Below are 16,962 nucleotides of genomic sequence, written 5' to 3'. Positions count from 1 at the left end.
ATTAATTATAGCAAAAAAGAAAAACTATAATTATCAAAAGTAAATAAATTAAACTATACCCTTATTATATAATTACTTAGAAATGTTTGCCATTTCATATAATTTTCCCTTAATTTTAATCACATATTATATTATAAGATATATGTATGTGGACTCATTTTACCACATCAAAATCTAACAAGAGTTATAGTATTTCAAATTAAAATGTGTGTAAACATTTAGTTTCTAAAATAGAGAAATTTCTTCGAATTATTCGGAGGTGACACAATCAATAAAATTTTCTATTTATTTAAAATTTAAATTCAAAACGTGAAATTAGGGGTGAAATACTCCATCAATGCATTAATATTCATGTTGATCCCATAAATTAACACAATTACAATAATTTACTTTTAAAAGTTAATTCTTAAAAAATTAGTCAAATTAAATCTCGAAAACTCAACGAAGGGAGGGAACATTTATTTGTATTTTGTTTGGTTGAGTCACTTGTCTCTTTTAAGTTTGTTGAGCGTCTTCTTCAATATCAAATTTTCCAGGCCCTGGCCCTGCAATCTAGATTCAGAATAACTTGTACAGGTATAATTTGTTCAACCAAACCGATTCTAACTCAGATTTTTTGATCCAATATGGGCTTGCCGGAGTTAGAATCAATGGCACCGGCCATCGGAGTATCGGTGCCGGTGCTCCGTTTCTTGCTCTGTTTCATTGCCACAATTCCGGTCAGCTTCCTACACCGTTTTGTACCTAGCGCCACCGGTAGACACCTATACGCAGCCGTTACCGGCGCTGTGCTGTCGTACTTGTCGTTTGGGTTCTCGTCAAATCTTCACTTCTTTGGGCCTATGCTTCTGGGTTATGCTTCTATGGTTCTCTGTCGTCGTTACTGCGGGATCATCACTTATGTAGCTGCTTTTGGTTATCTTATTGGATGGTACATTTTGTTCTCTTTGAATTTCATTGATTTCGAGATCCTTGATATATATAGGAACTCATAAAGCTCTCTTTTTTAAAATTTATTTTGAACTCCCCAAATCACAGTTAGATCTCAGCTGGACTTTCCACTATATTGGGGTTGTTTGGTTCACATACTAGTTATGTAAAGATTGTTTTTTTTCTCTCGATAAGTTACTACTTACTGGTAACACCTTGCGGTCAATGAAGTGGACTAAACACGGTAAGGTCAAGCTTGCTTAATAGAGTTATCCGATACGTGTGTTGGTGGAAGGTAGCAGGTATCATGTGAGACTAGTTGAGTTGTGTGCAAGCTGATTGAGACACCATGATTATTTGCAAAAAGAAGAAGTTACTACTTAGTGGTTGCACCTAGTGGTCAATGAAGTGGACTAAACACCTAAGGTCAACCTTGATGGATAGAGTTATCTTTTACTTATGTTGGTGGGAGGTAGTATATACTTGTGGGATAGTTGAGCGGCGTGCAAGTTAGCTCAGACACTACGATTATTTACAAAAGAAGTTACTATTTACTAGTTATGCTGATTTGTGGATTATTCATACTGAGATTAAGGTATTAATTATCCCAGTTTTGTTCAATATAGTAGATTAAGGTATAATTCTACTACTAGTTAATGCCAACCGAACACAGGATAAATGTTACCTATTGTGTACTGAGATAGTGTTTTTTAATCCATCCATCCGAACGACCCTGCATTGTGAGTCCATCTTTTCTAAACTAGGTGGATACATTGGAGACAGTCGACAGGCTTACTCAGCAATTTTGTTGATTAGTTGTAATAGGCAGGGGTGGATCTAGCCCTTTCGGTGCCATAACTTCTTGTCTAGACCTGGATTTATTTGTATAATACCATTGAAATTGTACAAAGTATTGAGTTATGAATCCATAACTTAAATAAGGTGAATGGTTCAATTGTTGGATGCGAGTCATGAACCCATAGAATTAAAATTCTGGCTCCGTCTTGGTAATAGGATGGTCAACGAATTAGTCTAGGTGCACACTAGACCGTTATTAATAGGAAAAGATCCTAATTCCTACTATGTGTGTTCTTTGTTGGGGTTGGCTTTGTTGGTTGGTAAACTTGAAATAATAGATTTTAAAATTTGGTAAGCGTGAAACTTTTGGATTCACGTGTCAAAAGTTCGACGTTTGATTTTAGATTTCAGATTTTGTACCCTGATTATATTTTACCTAGTTGTTTTAGTACTCATCTTGGATTAGTATGTTGTTGACATTGGGATTTATTCCAAGTTCATGTAAATGTGAGGGATGGTTCTTTGTAAATTGATTCAAATCATACAATTTTCAGGGAAGCTTTCTCATACAAAATGGAGGTATGCTAATATGCAAAGCTACGGATAAAAAGTACAATTTGTGATAGGTGTCTCCATTGGCTTAGATGCTTTTGATGGTTGCTTTATTGTTTTGTCATTCCTGTATGGACAGACTCTTAAAATCTGACGACTCGATTTCCCCTCCTCCCCTCCTCAAACCCAAATTACTCTATGACGGAAACTTCTCAATTTCCTTAAGATATTTGACAGTTTTTTGGTACAACTTGCAGCCATGTATACTACATGAGTGGGGATGCATGGAAGGAGGGAGGAATCGATGCTACAGGTAAGCACTGGCTCGATCATTGGCCTTGCCTCTTTTTCTGTTGAATGTTTTAGTAATGTATAAGAATCATGCCCCTATTTCATTAATGTGTTCAATCCCTATATTTTGATACAAACCAACAAATGCATTCTGAATCAACTGGAAATTTACTTAGTTAGAGAACCAACTCAGATTTATGGGTCAATCACTACACCTGCCTTCCAGTTTTTAGAAATAAAGTCAACCTTTTTCGGAACATCTCAATAACTCTCATATCAAATGTTTGATTTGGACGATCTCAAAATTTACAACATTGATGAAAATGCTCTTAATTCAATGAGAGGGAAACTAATTGGAATAGATAACATGTCGTATTATAAACTAAAGAATTCACAAAATATCATTTTAATTTTTAAATAGATGAAAAAATTAGATCATCCTAGATCAATGGCCATTTTGTTTTTTGACTTTATTTCCGAATGGTGTATTTTCATGTCGTTCACATTTTATTGTTATTGATAGACTACTCAAAATTACAAAGTTCACTTCTATTTTTTCTAGATTTCTAGCTAATCCTAAATTAATCTTTTTTTTCCCTCCAAATTTGCAGGAGCTTTAATGGTGATAACACTGAAAATAATTTCATCTGTGATTAATTACCAAGATGGATTGTTGAAGGAGGAGGATTTGCGTGAGGCTCAGAAGAAAAATCGTTTGCTAGAGTTGCCATCATTACTTGAGTACATTGGTTTCTGTCTCTGTTGTGGAAGTCATTTTGCAGGTCCAGTTTATGAAATGAAGGATTACCTTGAATGGACTGAAAGAAAAGGAGTAAGCTAATGTCATCATTGTATTGTTTTATTCACTTTGAATTCTGTTGCAACTATTTCATCAAAAATAGTTCATATAATAAACTCATTTATTCCTCCTTTCAGATATGGAAACCTTCAGAGAAAGGAAAACCCTCACCTTTTGGATCAACTTTAAGGGCTCTTCTTCAAGCTGCTATATGTATGGGGTTGTATCTCTATCTGGTGCCTCAGTTCCCACTTTCCAGGTTCACTGAGTCAGTATACCACGAATGGGGTTTCTTCAAACGACTGGGTTACCAATATATGGCTGGCTTTACTGCCCGGTGGAAATATTATTTTATTTGGTCAATCTCTGAAGCTTCTATAATCATATCTGGACTGGGTTTCAGTGGTTGGACAAACTCTTCTCCGCCAAAACCACGTTGGGACCGAGCAAAAAATGTTGATGTATTGGGTGTTGAGTTAGCAAAGAGCTCGGTTCAGTTACCACTAGTATGGAACATTCAAGTCAGCACATGGCTGCGGCATTGTAAGTGACTCTCTCTTCTATACATTTACAAGTTGATCTCAAACTTCAGATTTGTAAAGCTATTATAGACTAGTAGAACCATTTTGGCTAATTGTAAGAATGTAAATAGTTGCGAGTGAGATGCTCTTAGTTACATTCAATTCACTTTAGTGGTAGACATTGTTATTTCTAATATGAGCAAACTTTACACTACCAAGAAGGAAGGTTTTTGTTTTTTTGTGTGTATTTCATTTCGATGATGAAGAATTATTTTGAGGACAAATTATTCGCTCTACAAGGAAAACAGAGGATTTTAGTAGTTTATCTTGAGATATTAGTTCTGAACTGTTGGTAATATAATAGATTATTAAGCATCAATATTACGACTAGTTTGCTTCACTATTCACATCAATGTGAATTCAATCAGATTTTGTTGGATTTACATTTTTCTTCTGCAGATGTGTATGAAAGGCTCGTACAGAAGGGAAGGAAGCCTGGTTTCTTCCAGTTGCTGGCTACCCAAACTGTCAGTGCCGTTTGGCATGTAAGTGGACAGTCTTGCACTTTTCTCTAATTAAGTATTTGTCTGCCCTTTTTTGGTGTCCGGAAATAGTTATTTGCCTTTTGAGAAGACCATTTTTGATATTTATGAGATAAGATGCATGCCTTTTGCATTTATTTCTTTGCTTCCATTCACTTAATCTTCATAAACCCTATTGATCTTGACCAGATTATGCACATATGTTCTTGTCTTTCTAAGCAATGACACTTCTTTAACTTCTTAAACTCCACAATAGTAAGCCAATATGCTGGTTGTCCAGTTTAAGAATAAAGAGCTAACCTACTTTTATGCTTCTCAGAGCTAGTTTCTCAGTTCCAAACTCAGTAATTTCAGAAAGTTAGCTGCGGAAAACTTATCTATTTTTAAATCTTTGATAGTGGTGGTGTCTTGGCCAGATTACGCACCTCTTTTAATCCATCAGTACCTGCTACCTCAGAATACTTTTTCTTAAACACCATGCTAATTGATTGACATTTTGAATTCTCGTGTTTAATCCATCTGATGTATTTTTTCCTTTTCATCGTATCCTCTGCTTATCGTTCATTAGTTTGTTTGACTGGCTAACTAATGGTGTACTTATCTCTGTTACATTACAGGGATTATATCCTGGATACATCATATTCTTTGTTCAGTCCGCTTTGATGATTGCTGGATCAAGAGGTATTAACTGGCATACCTACTCAATCAGAAACATTTAACTTTGATTTTGTTTTCCTAATCTTGTTTTGTGTATGAGCAGTCATTTACAGATGGCAGCAAGCTACAAAAGGTACTATGTTTGAGAAGATACTGATAGCAATGAATTTTGCATACACACTGCTGGTTCTAAACTACTCCGCTGTTGGATTCATGGTTAGTCACATATTTGTTGGAATGATAATTTACTCTAAAGCCAATTGTCTTCGACAGACGCTGATCATTGTTTTCTTTCATGCGTTACAGGTATTAAGTCTGCATGAAACTCTTACTGCTTATGGAAGTGTATACTATATTGGAACAATTGTACCAATTCTTCTCATCCTGCTTAGTAAAGTGATTAAGCCTCCAAGACCTGCGACGTCTAAAGCTAGGAAAGCAGAGTAAATCCAAGTCAGTTTGTTGAGTTGCTTAAATTCTATTTATTCTGTTTCAATGGCTAGATAGCACTTAGTTTTGAGCAGAATAGGAGAAGTAGCATTTTTACTCCTTAACTGGCCACTGAAAGTCATGTAGCCAACTGTATAATTATTGGGAAAAATCTTGACCACAAGAATTGATAAATGATTGTTTATGCTACTATCTAATCAAGTTCTGTTCTTGCATTCAATGTTTATAGCTAGTTTTTGTGGGTTGGTTGTTTATCTTTTCTGAAAAGGCTTCACAAGAAACAAGAATGCTACTATTTATCCCAAAAGAAAAAGAAAAAAAAGCAACACACTCTTTGCCCTTGTTTCCCTTTCTTGCAACATGAGGGTGTGGGGAAGAAGCAGTGGGAAATTGACAGAAAAGGATGCAATGTTACCTCTTTTTCTTGTGATGTTCCCTTCAAAATGTCACACCTCTTAGGTAGGTGACTGGATATGATGAAATGATCCACTGTAACCTATAACAAATGTTCTCTGGTAAACACAAGTTAAAGCTTATTGGTATGATTAGTGTGAATTTACCTGTTGGACAGTATTCTGCAGTTTGGTTATAACAGGTTTTAGGAGAAATAGAGGTAGAGGTAGCGAAGAACTTGAGGGAGGTGATTAGATAGGACATGAAGCATCTTTAACTTTTACTGAGGACGTGACTCTAGATATGAAGAATTACATATCAAGGATTTGGGTAGAAGGGTAATAGATAAACATGTGTTATAGTACTTCCCCGAGGGAGTGTCGTTGAGATAGTCTCCTTTTTTTTTTTTTTTTATCTTCTCCTTATTAAGTAGTCTTACCAGGTATTTGCAACATCTTATTCTTCAATTGTACTAATACTTTGTTTATCATACGATTTTGCTGTCGCTATTCACCTTTCTATCCTGCTTTTATTATGCTTCTTTTGAGGCGATGGTCTTATCGCGAAACAACCTTTCTACCCTACAAAGGTATGGGTAGGGACGTAAGGTTTGCAACATCCTACCTCCCCAGACCCTACATGAAGGATTAAACTAGGCATGTTGTTATTGGAAAATATCTGCAGTCTCAGTTTGAAATTTCAAGCCCTGCTTACAACCTGCATAGTTTGTAGTACTAAACCTTTAACTCAAAACTGCATGAGAATTACATTATGCTCCAATAAGTACTGAAATTGTAATACTCAAAATGCTGCCTCCTGTGAATTTGCTCCAGAAACACATGATCCTTTCCATACCAGAAGAGCTTGAACTCGAGACCTCTGGTTAAGGTTGAAAGGATCCAATTTATGCATCCCACCACAACTCTAGTTATTCATAAACTTTGACATGTTTCATATATTATACACAATCTCTTTCAATACCATTGATGAATGGACCATTGTAGGACCTTAAGCTCCAGTAAGTTGCTTGAGTTGTGTTATTATAATAATGTATGAAAGCAGCTGGATTCTTGACTTTGTGTCCATTTCTTTTGTGATGAAAAGTGCCAATAAGGCATGTTATCTTGGACCACCCTTAAAACTGCTTTGTATGAGTAAAAAACTATATAAGTTTCTGAAATATCATGCATTATTTCTTCATCTATTTGTTATCTGAAAAAAACTGTAGATAAAATGAACTGGCTTTAGCCCCACTTCTCTTTGTTAATCCTTATTGAAAACATGGACTGCTTCTTCAAGGATAAGGCTTGAAAAGGCCTAAACAGTATTTTTTTTTAAAAAATGTATTGTTCTTATTGAATTATTTTCATGTCACTCTTAGACCCCCCACTTCATTATGTTTATGCCTACTAGGCCAATTCATACTATAGCATTTCTTTATATAATAATATTCGAGCCTTGAAAATGGATAACCTTTCATTAATAGCATTCTACTCTCCTTTGTGGGTCTACCTACCCCATACAAAATCCGAATTAATCACTACCGGATTCTTTTTAAGGCCACTTGTGAGTGAGCTAGCTCACATTATTGATTTCAAGTTCAGAAAAAGGAGGGTTGCGACAGATTGACACCTGGCGTAAAACTTCTCAATTCATGATGAATGATATGAAATGAGCTCAAATAAAGTAGTGATGATTCATACAACCGACTCTAATTTCTTTTTTCGGACTTAGACTCACAAAGTGATCCAACTTTTGATGACAAGATCGATCCTTTAGACGAACATGCTATGATAAAAAGGAAAGAATATCCAAAATCGTTAGTTAATGTGAAGTAGAACCGTCTTTATGGGGCCTCAAATAGCGAACGGATAAAACCCAAAGTAGAACCGCCTTGGAGAATAAATATGGTCTCATGTCTTGTTTGATAAGAGTTCTTGGCTTTCTATGCATTAGTTGTGATGTTAATTTTGAACAAAACATTTCATTGTACGAAATTGTGACATGTTGGTAATAACACACACACATAAATTCTTACGTTAAGGGATTTGTCCAATCAATTGTTAGCAAGAATGACATCAAATGCCACACATACTAAATTAACATTCTTTATTCTGCCAAATTATTTTTCTCAGTAAATGGAACAATACATAGTCGAATTCAGAATTAGAATCGTCATGCTCTTTATATAAAAACAAAATATAATTATCGTCAAGATAATCCGATACACATTTTATTCTAGTGAATTATTTTTCTCAAGCAGCATTCATCAATGATATAAGAAAAATGATATGACTAACATACATGTAGATTAACATTTAAATTACAAAAATATAAAATCGCCGTTGTCAAGAAGATGTTACATAGTAATACACTTTATATTTTGTCTAGTTACTTAACGTGACAATTATACAAGTAGATTATCACACGTTAATTGATTAAGCTCTTACAAAAATACAGTTATTATTGACAAATGACATGTCATAATTTGGTTGTTTTTTTATCATATTATTATTATTATTTGGACCAATTGACCAATGGCTGCATGACATCTAGAAATTAAAAGAAACAAGACATTTATGTAGGCACCAAGGAAGATGGGTACTTGACTAAGTAGTTCACTTGCTATGTTTTTTTGTTTGAAACAAAGTGATGTGTGCCCCCTTCTGAAATGACTTCTAACAAACCCTCTAGATAGGGCATAATAAGCCCATCAGATTGACGAATTCAGAATTTAAATTTATCGAATTCAACTTTTAGTATTGAATACGTTGCAGTGTTGAATTATTGGTTTAGGTTTAATATTCGTTGAGATTTTAGTAATTTTTTACGTATATATTTATATTTAAAATTAAAAATTATGAATTCAGATGAACCTACCGATAACGAAAATGCTATATTTTGCTTTGATTGGATGAAGTTTTTTCAAATGACCCAAGAAAGCTGGCCATTTTTGTTTCCTTTTTTCATTTGGCTTTTTGTGAATAGAGGGGTGAGGGGGTTGGGGGGGGGGGAATGGACCCCTTGTTTAGTAATACCCCATTAGTTAAATTTTGGGTCCCTAATTATTTTGTTTCAACATTTCTTGGTTCATATGAATCTTTCCAAGTTTAGATAGATGCCATCAATTTATTATTATTTTAAAAAAAATAATAATTATGAACAAAGAAACGTGTTTGGATATATGTTATTTTCAGGAAATAATATTTTATTATGAAAAAAAATTTAAAAAAGAAATTCAAGACTCTCTATTTTTGTTATTATTATAGTGGTGTTAGAGTCAGATTATACTACTTTTAATTAATATATTAATGAATAAGCCTTCTTATTAATGTTTAAATAAAAGGAAAAATTAATCTTGCACTTTTTTTTGGCTTTGTTGATGTTTCAAGACCAACTTATTTCAAACAATTTTTTTATTATTTTAAATTGTTTTTTCTTATGAAGGTCAAGAAATTTTGTTTGAAAAAGTAAAAGACATAAAATTATTTTGGAATAAAAGTAAGAAAGGAATAATTGAATCTAAGAGAGCAATGAACCAAAAAAGATGCCATCTATAATTAACTTCAGTTAAAAATTCAAGTCTAATTGTGGTTGTTTTGTCCATATTTAATTTAATATGTCATCACCATCTTTCTAAATTTGCATTGCACTCATTCTAATCATCCTCTTTTGATTCATCAATTTTTATTTCTTTCCATTTTATTCTCTATCCGATATTTAATATTTATTTAAAATCGATGAGATCTGAATTCATACAACAAAATTTCACGTTAATAAAAATAACTTTATACCTAAAGTTTAAACCGGAAACCTCTTATTTAACATTTTGTCTTCTAACTTGCTAGTTATGCTAAAGATTAATAATTCCTTTGATTTTTTCACAAAAATGAACATTCACTATTGCATGCTTGTAGGAGAAAAAGTGTTTTGAAAATAAAAATTCTTTTTGACTATTTACTATTGCTTCAAGGGATTGCGTTCCTTACAATTGGTCTACTCTTTTTTTTTCCTTTTCCAACAAATCCACCAAGTGGGTCAAATTTATATTTAATCTTTAAGTGAAAAAACATTTATTTTTATTTTTTCTAGAAAAGATTACAATATTTTACTCTTTTTTTTTAAAAAAATAAAGGAAATAAAAAAAGAGCTGTTCACAAATTATTTAGGCTTTATAGTACTTCTGATTATTTGTTTACGGATAAATTCTGATTTTAGTACTTATAATATTTGATTATGAACCTCTATTGTTAAATTAATTGAAATTTATTTGTAATCCTTTTACTTATGAATAGTCAAATATTTGTCATATCAATTATTTCATTACTTAATTATATATATGTTATGTTAAATTTATATTATTGCAACATATTTGACCGTTTCTTAAAAAAAATACTTGAAATATGATACCCCTACATAAAAGGAAAAAAACATATTTTAATTAATTAAGTATGCTTAGTTAAATAAAAAATAATTAAATTTACTCTTAATATGGGACCAAAAATGTTACTATCCCAGTTTATAAACACTTTTTTAAATGATTTAATTGTTTACTCTCATGTCCCAAAAACATATTAATTTCAAAATGTAGATAAATATTTGCTTAATCATGTAGCTATAATTTCAAAATGTAGATAAATAACATAAATTAGTTAATTAATTAATTGGTAACAAGTTTTATTAATTCTTTATAATTATGTGAAAGATTATTATTAAAATTTGCCTTTTCAATTTTTCAAAACAAAGGAAGATAAGTAGCTCGAGCAATCACAAATAGGGGTAGTCATAACTCATAATTCATAAACACTAAAATTGAACTATTGAGTCGAATTAAGATTTATCATATCAAAGTTTGTTAATTTAATATTAGATAAGTTTTTACTTTTATTTGTAGATTATTCAATTGTTAAAATTAATCTTTAAAAATATCGAATACTTATCCTAATAAGAAATAACAAGTTGGAGACTTACCTATAACATTAAATTATAATTATTGCCTACAAAATATGGCAAAAATAGTACTCTCTATTAATTTTAGGTGTATATGAATGGACAAAAAATTACGTGAATAACAAAAAATTTAAACACGCAAAGAATAAATCACTAATAAAAGCCAAAGCTATTCTTCTCAAGTCCCTTTCAAAAAAATAAATAAATTTAAATTTAGAAGATAACAGTTGGCATTTTGACCCCAATTATTATACTTAATTAATTAACATTTTTATAATATGGAAACTAAGATATCAATCTTTTTTAATATATATATATATATATATATATATATCAAATTCACCCTCCTATTCTTTTGCCCAATAGAAAATAAAGTTACACCACCAAACCCATAATTCTTTTGAAAAAAAGGGTTTTTCAATTCTTATTTGGGTAATTACCACTTTTTGTTTATTCAATTATTAATAAATTCTAATTTTAATCTTCATCCTAATCGAACGTAAAGTATCGAGTGTGTATATCAAGTCAATACATGCATATTATATGTTTAAATTTATACTGCATTTTACTCCATTAAATCACGTAATGATAAAAATTGCATTAATTTAATGTAAACACTCAGTGCGAAAAAATTTCCCCCCAAATTTAATGTACTATGATCCCTTTACTTGTGAATCTTGCAAATTTACGAGAATTATTAACTACTGCATTTTTTTAATTATCAGTTTATTATATTAAATATGTATTATACTACTCGATATTTGAGGATAGTATAATTTTAAATATAATAAAAATATAACATATTGTTACACGTGTAAAGATAAATATACATATTTTAATTAAGTAAAGGTTAAAATATGTTTAATTCTATAACATAAGGAGCAAAATCAGAATTTAAAAATTATTGAGGTACCAAAAATGACATTATTCCTTCTTATTTCTTTTTAAATTTTTTAATAATAGATTTTTTTAATTTTTTATATCCTAACATCCATATATTCCCTTCTCCTCACCCACCCAAATATCCATTCATTCTTGTGACAATCCCTTCTTATCACCTCCACATTTTAATTTTTAAAAGTTTCTATAATTATAATATTATTTCTAAAAAGTCCTTCAAGTTTCTTTTTTCTCCCTTTTAGTCTCAACAAACACAAAGATAAAAAGCCTACTAAAGTCATTAGCAATTTAAAACCAAAATTTTTGATTAGTTACAAAAAAAATAAAAAATTATATCATAACAATATTATTGTTGTTGTGTTTCTGACATTGTGGGTCAGAATCTTTTGTGGTTTTTTTCCTTTTCTTCATTCATGGGGTTGTTCTTAGCTTAGCAGACAAGCACTTAAAAAAAGAACAAATTTTTAATTTTTATTTTTTCAACTTTTGACATTTCTTGATAAATTGGCTTTGAATTTTTCATTATGAGTAGTAAAGAGTTGTTGAGAATGAAAACTAAAAAGGCAAATGGGAATGGAGTTTCATCATCAGGATGGGAAATGAGGCCAGGAGGAATGTTAGTACAAAAGAGAAGTTCTGATCATAATTCAAATCAAAGTTCAAATATTGTTGTTCCAATTATTAGACTCAAAGTTAAATATGGTTCATCTTATCATGAAGTCAAAATTAGCTCACAAGCAACTTTTGGTAATTTTTGATAATTTTTTTTTTGGTTATGCAATTGTTATATTCATATCGATCACTCAGCTCGAAAAATCATCTTCTTTGCTTAGTTGAGTGATCATACGAGAAATCAACTGTGTCTGTAGAATGAGGAGTCTTTTGACATGAATTACACATCCATATATATACCTTTGATATGCAATATTTCAATTCATATTTCAAAAGGGTTGTCATAAAATGAGAAATCTTGAAATGAAATTTCATATTCATACTTTTTTTTCTTTGCATTTTTTCATTCATCTATTAAAAGGGTGTTCATAAAATGAGGAATCTTGAAATGAAATTGCACATTCATACTTTGATATGCATTTTTTTTCGTTCTTTTCTCAAAAGGGTAGTCATAAAATGAGAAATCTTGAAATAAAATTGCATAATTCATAATTTATTTATTTTTTTTTTTTTGCATTTTTTCCATTCATCTCTCAAAAGGGTGTTTATAAAATGAGGAATCTTGAAATGAAATTGCATATTCATAATTTGTTATGAGTTCTATTTTCCATTCATTTCTCAAAAGGGTGTTCATAAAATGAGGAATCTTGAATTTTACAGGGGAGTTGAAGAAAATGTTGGCAGGGCCAACTGGATTACATACTGAAGATCAGAAAATATTTTACAAGGAAAAAGAAAAAGATTCTAGAAATTTTCTTGATGTTTCTGGTATAAAAGATGGATCAAAGCTTGTACTAATTGAAGATGAAATAAGCAGAGAAAAAAGGTATCTTGAATCAAGAAGAAATGCAAAAATGGAAAATGCATCAAAAGAAATCACATCAATTAGACTTGAAATTGATAAACTAGCTAAACAGGTAACAAGAATTATATTTCCTAAATTACAAAAAAAAAATATTTTTTATTTTTATTTTTTATGTCAAAGTATTTGATCTTTGTTTTTTTTTTCCTTCATGTTTTATGGTGTAGGTTGCAAATGTTGAAATGGACATTTATGGTGGCAAAAAAGTAACAGAGACTTTGTTATTGAGTTTGATTGAAATGTTAATGACACAATTGATTAAGTTGGATGGAATTACTGCTGATGGTGATCTTAAATTACAGAGAAGAATGCAGGTATACATCAATTCAACATAGTTTTTGTCATTATAAAATTTTCTATGTTGAAGTTTTCCAAAGATTAGTATTTTTGAGATTTAGGAGTCGCTTCGTATGAGATATAAGATATAACATAATAATCATAAAGATAGAATGCATGACTATTTTACGCAATGTTTGGTTGGAGGTATCAGACAGTTCTGAGATTATTTATCCCACTGTTTATACTTTAGTAATGGAATAAATTATCACATATACACGATGGAATACTTATCCTATAATAATTATCTTGAGATTAACAACTTGTTCCCAACGAAACAACTCGTTATCATGTAGTTTACTAAGATGTTTCTTTTAGTTAGTTAGCTTATGTGAACTAGCTAGTTATTATTAGTTCTTCCTTGATCTTTCTCTACAACAACGCCTCAATTGCAAACAACTTGTATCGGCTATATGGTGACGGAGCCACCCTTCTCCATGGGGTGACTAAGTAATGTAGATATTTTTTTATATTTTGACCTTTTTTAGTGAAATCCGTGACTCAATTGTTGACTATATGAATTCTTACTATCCATATTATTTCATTTAAGTTTTACTTTGGGAAATGACTAATTATTTTTTTGTTGATAAATTGTAGGTGAAAAGGGTGCAAAAATACATAGAGACTCTAGACATGTTGAAAATAAGAAATTCAACACTTGGAAATGACAATGCCAAAGTGTCAATGAAGCACAAAAATAGAATATTCACAGGACAAATGGCAAAATCAATTTATTATCAACAAGAACAAAGAAAGATGGGAAATTTTGCTGATGAGAAAAGCCCAGGGCCAGTTGTAGTGACAACAAAATGGGAAACTTTCTAAGAATTGATTAATAAATAATAATTAAAAAAAGCCTAAGGAATATTAGTGTGTGCTTTGAAAATATATATATATATATATATATATATATATATAATTCAGTGGCTTTGGTGGAAAGGGTATAAAGTTAGAGGGTACATAAATAAATTTTGGTTTTGTGAATTCATTTGCCTTCATTTCTTTTTCCTATTTAGATTTTTGACCCCAAATGTTTTTGGGGTTGAAAAAATAATGTGGTGATATGTTATGTAGCCTTTGAATTCCAAGTTGTATAAATGTGTATATATAATGCCAGCATCTGGTGAATTAGAAAAGGTTATGGTTTTACTTAGAATTGAATTTTATATAATAAACGATGTCTTATTAATTACTAAAAAACTTTATCGATAGTATAAGTCCATTTCTCAAATATATAAGTAGATATTACTTAGCCTGTCACGGTAATTTTATGACATAGTGAATATATATAATTTTCTTCTAAAAGTATCTTAGTATATATATCATTAAAGTGAAGGGTAAGCTAGCTAGGTGGTATCCCATTAGTTTTTGATATATTCTCTAAATAGAATATGTGCATGTGATATACAATAATATAGGCTTGATTTGTGCGTGCTTTATGCTCACCATGAATCTACTCGATATAAATTTAAATCAGTCAGATCAGCAAACTTTAAAAATGTTAAATTATAAAGAGGGAGGGGGGGGGGGGGGGGGGGTTCTAACTGTTTGCAATTATTGACTATTTCTTGTTATTTTCATGCCTTTCCTTTCTTTTTGTCTCGCAAATTCAATGTGATTTGGGACCATTTTGCCAACAAACAACTTTGCTTTTTGGTGTATATGGAAAACTTTTTTCTGAATTAGATTCCATTTAATGAAGAATATGATTATAAGTTAGTTAGGAAGCATAAAGATCTAAAATGTTGGTTGTGAGGTTGCAAAAGGTGATTAATTAAAATTAAACATTGGACCGAAAGAATAAACCTTTTGGTAAAATATTTAATAATTATACCATAACTAATCACACCAAAATGATAAAAAGTATAGGGTTGACTTTGGAGGTCATGGTAATGATCATTTTGGATTGTTTAATCAGTTGGATTCCACCTTGTTACTAATTATTTATATATTTTATTTATTTATCATCACATTTTGAGAAAAATAACAATATCTACAATAACATAATATTAGATGAGTCGACCAATTTCTTCATTAAGCTACTTCCTGTAACGCTCTGAATTTATATTTTAGACGTGATAAATATTCAAAACTGTTATTGCCTCGAGTTAACCATTGGTCTGATATATAGTAAGACTGAATATTCACATAATATTCATCTTTCAAAAGCTTTTGTATTAGTGAGTATTCAGTCTTATATTATACTAGATCAAGAATTCGTATGATCCAATTATAATTTCGAGAGTTAATCATGTCCAAAGTTAAATCCTGACTTTAGTTGCTTAGTTGGGATAGAACCCCACCTCCACCCTCACCCTCACCCCTTGTGGAATAATTGAAGGGATGTGGCACGACTTAATAACATATTTATTTTGAATATGTAAAATATCACGAGTTTAAATGCCAAAAAAAACTCTTTCTCAAGCAGCCGGCCAATTCATGTCAATAATTATTGTCTTTTTGTGATATGTCATAAACAATATTAATAATACCATTTATGTGAATTTCAACTCTTTGATCATTGAAATGAATTTTCAAATGAAAATTTCATTTTCTCCACTTCATCATAAAGTTAATCAAGCATTCATATTAGTAGTTTAAAGGTATGACTTTAAAGGATACTTATAATTGTAAATTAACTAATGACTTTTTTTTTTTGTTTAAAGGAATCAAAATCCTAAAATTCCAAAAAGGCATTTAATAGCTGAGGTAATATATAAAATAAAAATCAAGGACAAAGCAATGGATAATAATAAGAAATTATATTCTAGAATCATATAATTATTGAAATGCTTTGCCCAACAAATGAGGAACCATGAATAATGAACTAAAATGGTATTAATTCTTAACTTTATTTTTTTATTAAGTATTTCTTTTTAGCATTCCATATATATAGCAATAATTGTTCATTATTGACTTAACAGTTCTGCTGTGCAAAAATGGGATATGCACTTGAAATGGACGTCCGAGTTAAGATATATATCATGAGCGATACGGAAATAGATCGAGTAATCTGGACATAAAAATTGAAAAGCAGTAAATGATAGGAGTAAATTTTCCAAAACGATCTTATTAAATATTAGTCAACTAAACATTGAAAAATAAATAATACTAGTATTTAATATAAATATACAATAGACACAACATAGTAAATTATTTGTTAATCTTATAAACTAGACTAATATTATTGAACATTCTTAAATAATAAAGTGAACAAGTAAAGAGGAACGGAGAAAATATAAAAAAATCTTCTTTATAATTTTTTTCAATCATTTAAAGTTGAGGAAACTCATATTCTTTGGTTTATTC

General features: G+C 30.7%; 2 protein-coding genes across 2 annotated transcripts; both read left to right on the top strand.

The window, feature by feature from the left end:
* The first annotated feature begins 326 nt into the window (after positions 1-326).
* On the top strand, positions 327-5,760 carry LOC101246167 (lysophospholipid acyltransferase 1). The gene is made up of 8 exons (XM_004245602.5): positions 327-931; positions 2,538-2,593; positions 3,183-3,403; positions 3,508-3,913; positions 4,351-4,436; positions 5,051-5,114; positions 5,194-5,306; positions 5,397-5,760. Exons 1-8 carry the CDS (start codon positions 627-629, stop codon positions 5,535-5,537), a joined length of 1,392 nt encoding a protein of 463 aa, XP_004245650.1. The 5' UTR covers positions 327-626; the 3' UTR covers positions 5,538-5,760.
* A 6,109-nt stretch (positions 5,761-11,869) lies between these two features.
* On the top strand, positions 11,870-14,853 carry LOC101246459 (BAG family molecular chaperone regulator 3-like). Its single transcript, XM_004245603.5, has 4 exons — positions 11,870-12,530; positions 13,116-13,372; positions 13,485-13,631; positions 14,251-14,853. Exons 1-4 carry the CDS (start codon positions 12,308-12,310, stop codon positions 14,476-14,478), a joined length of 855 nt encoding a protein of 284 aa, XP_004245651.1. The 5' UTR covers positions 11,870-12,307; the 3' UTR covers positions 14,479-14,853.
* The last annotated feature ends 2,109 nt before the right edge of the window (positions 14,854-16,962 follow it).

This window comes from Solanum lycopersicum, chromosome 8, assembly GCF_036512215.1.
Source record: "Solanum lycopersicum chromosome 8, SLM_r2.1".
In the NCBI taxonomy this organism is placed as follows: domain Eukaryota; kingdom Viridiplantae; phylum Streptophyta; class Magnoliopsida; order Solanales; family Solanaceae; genus Solanum; species Solanum lycopersicum.
Note: the sequence above shows the minus strand (reverse complement) of the source record. Positions and strands in the feature narration are given on the sequence as shown.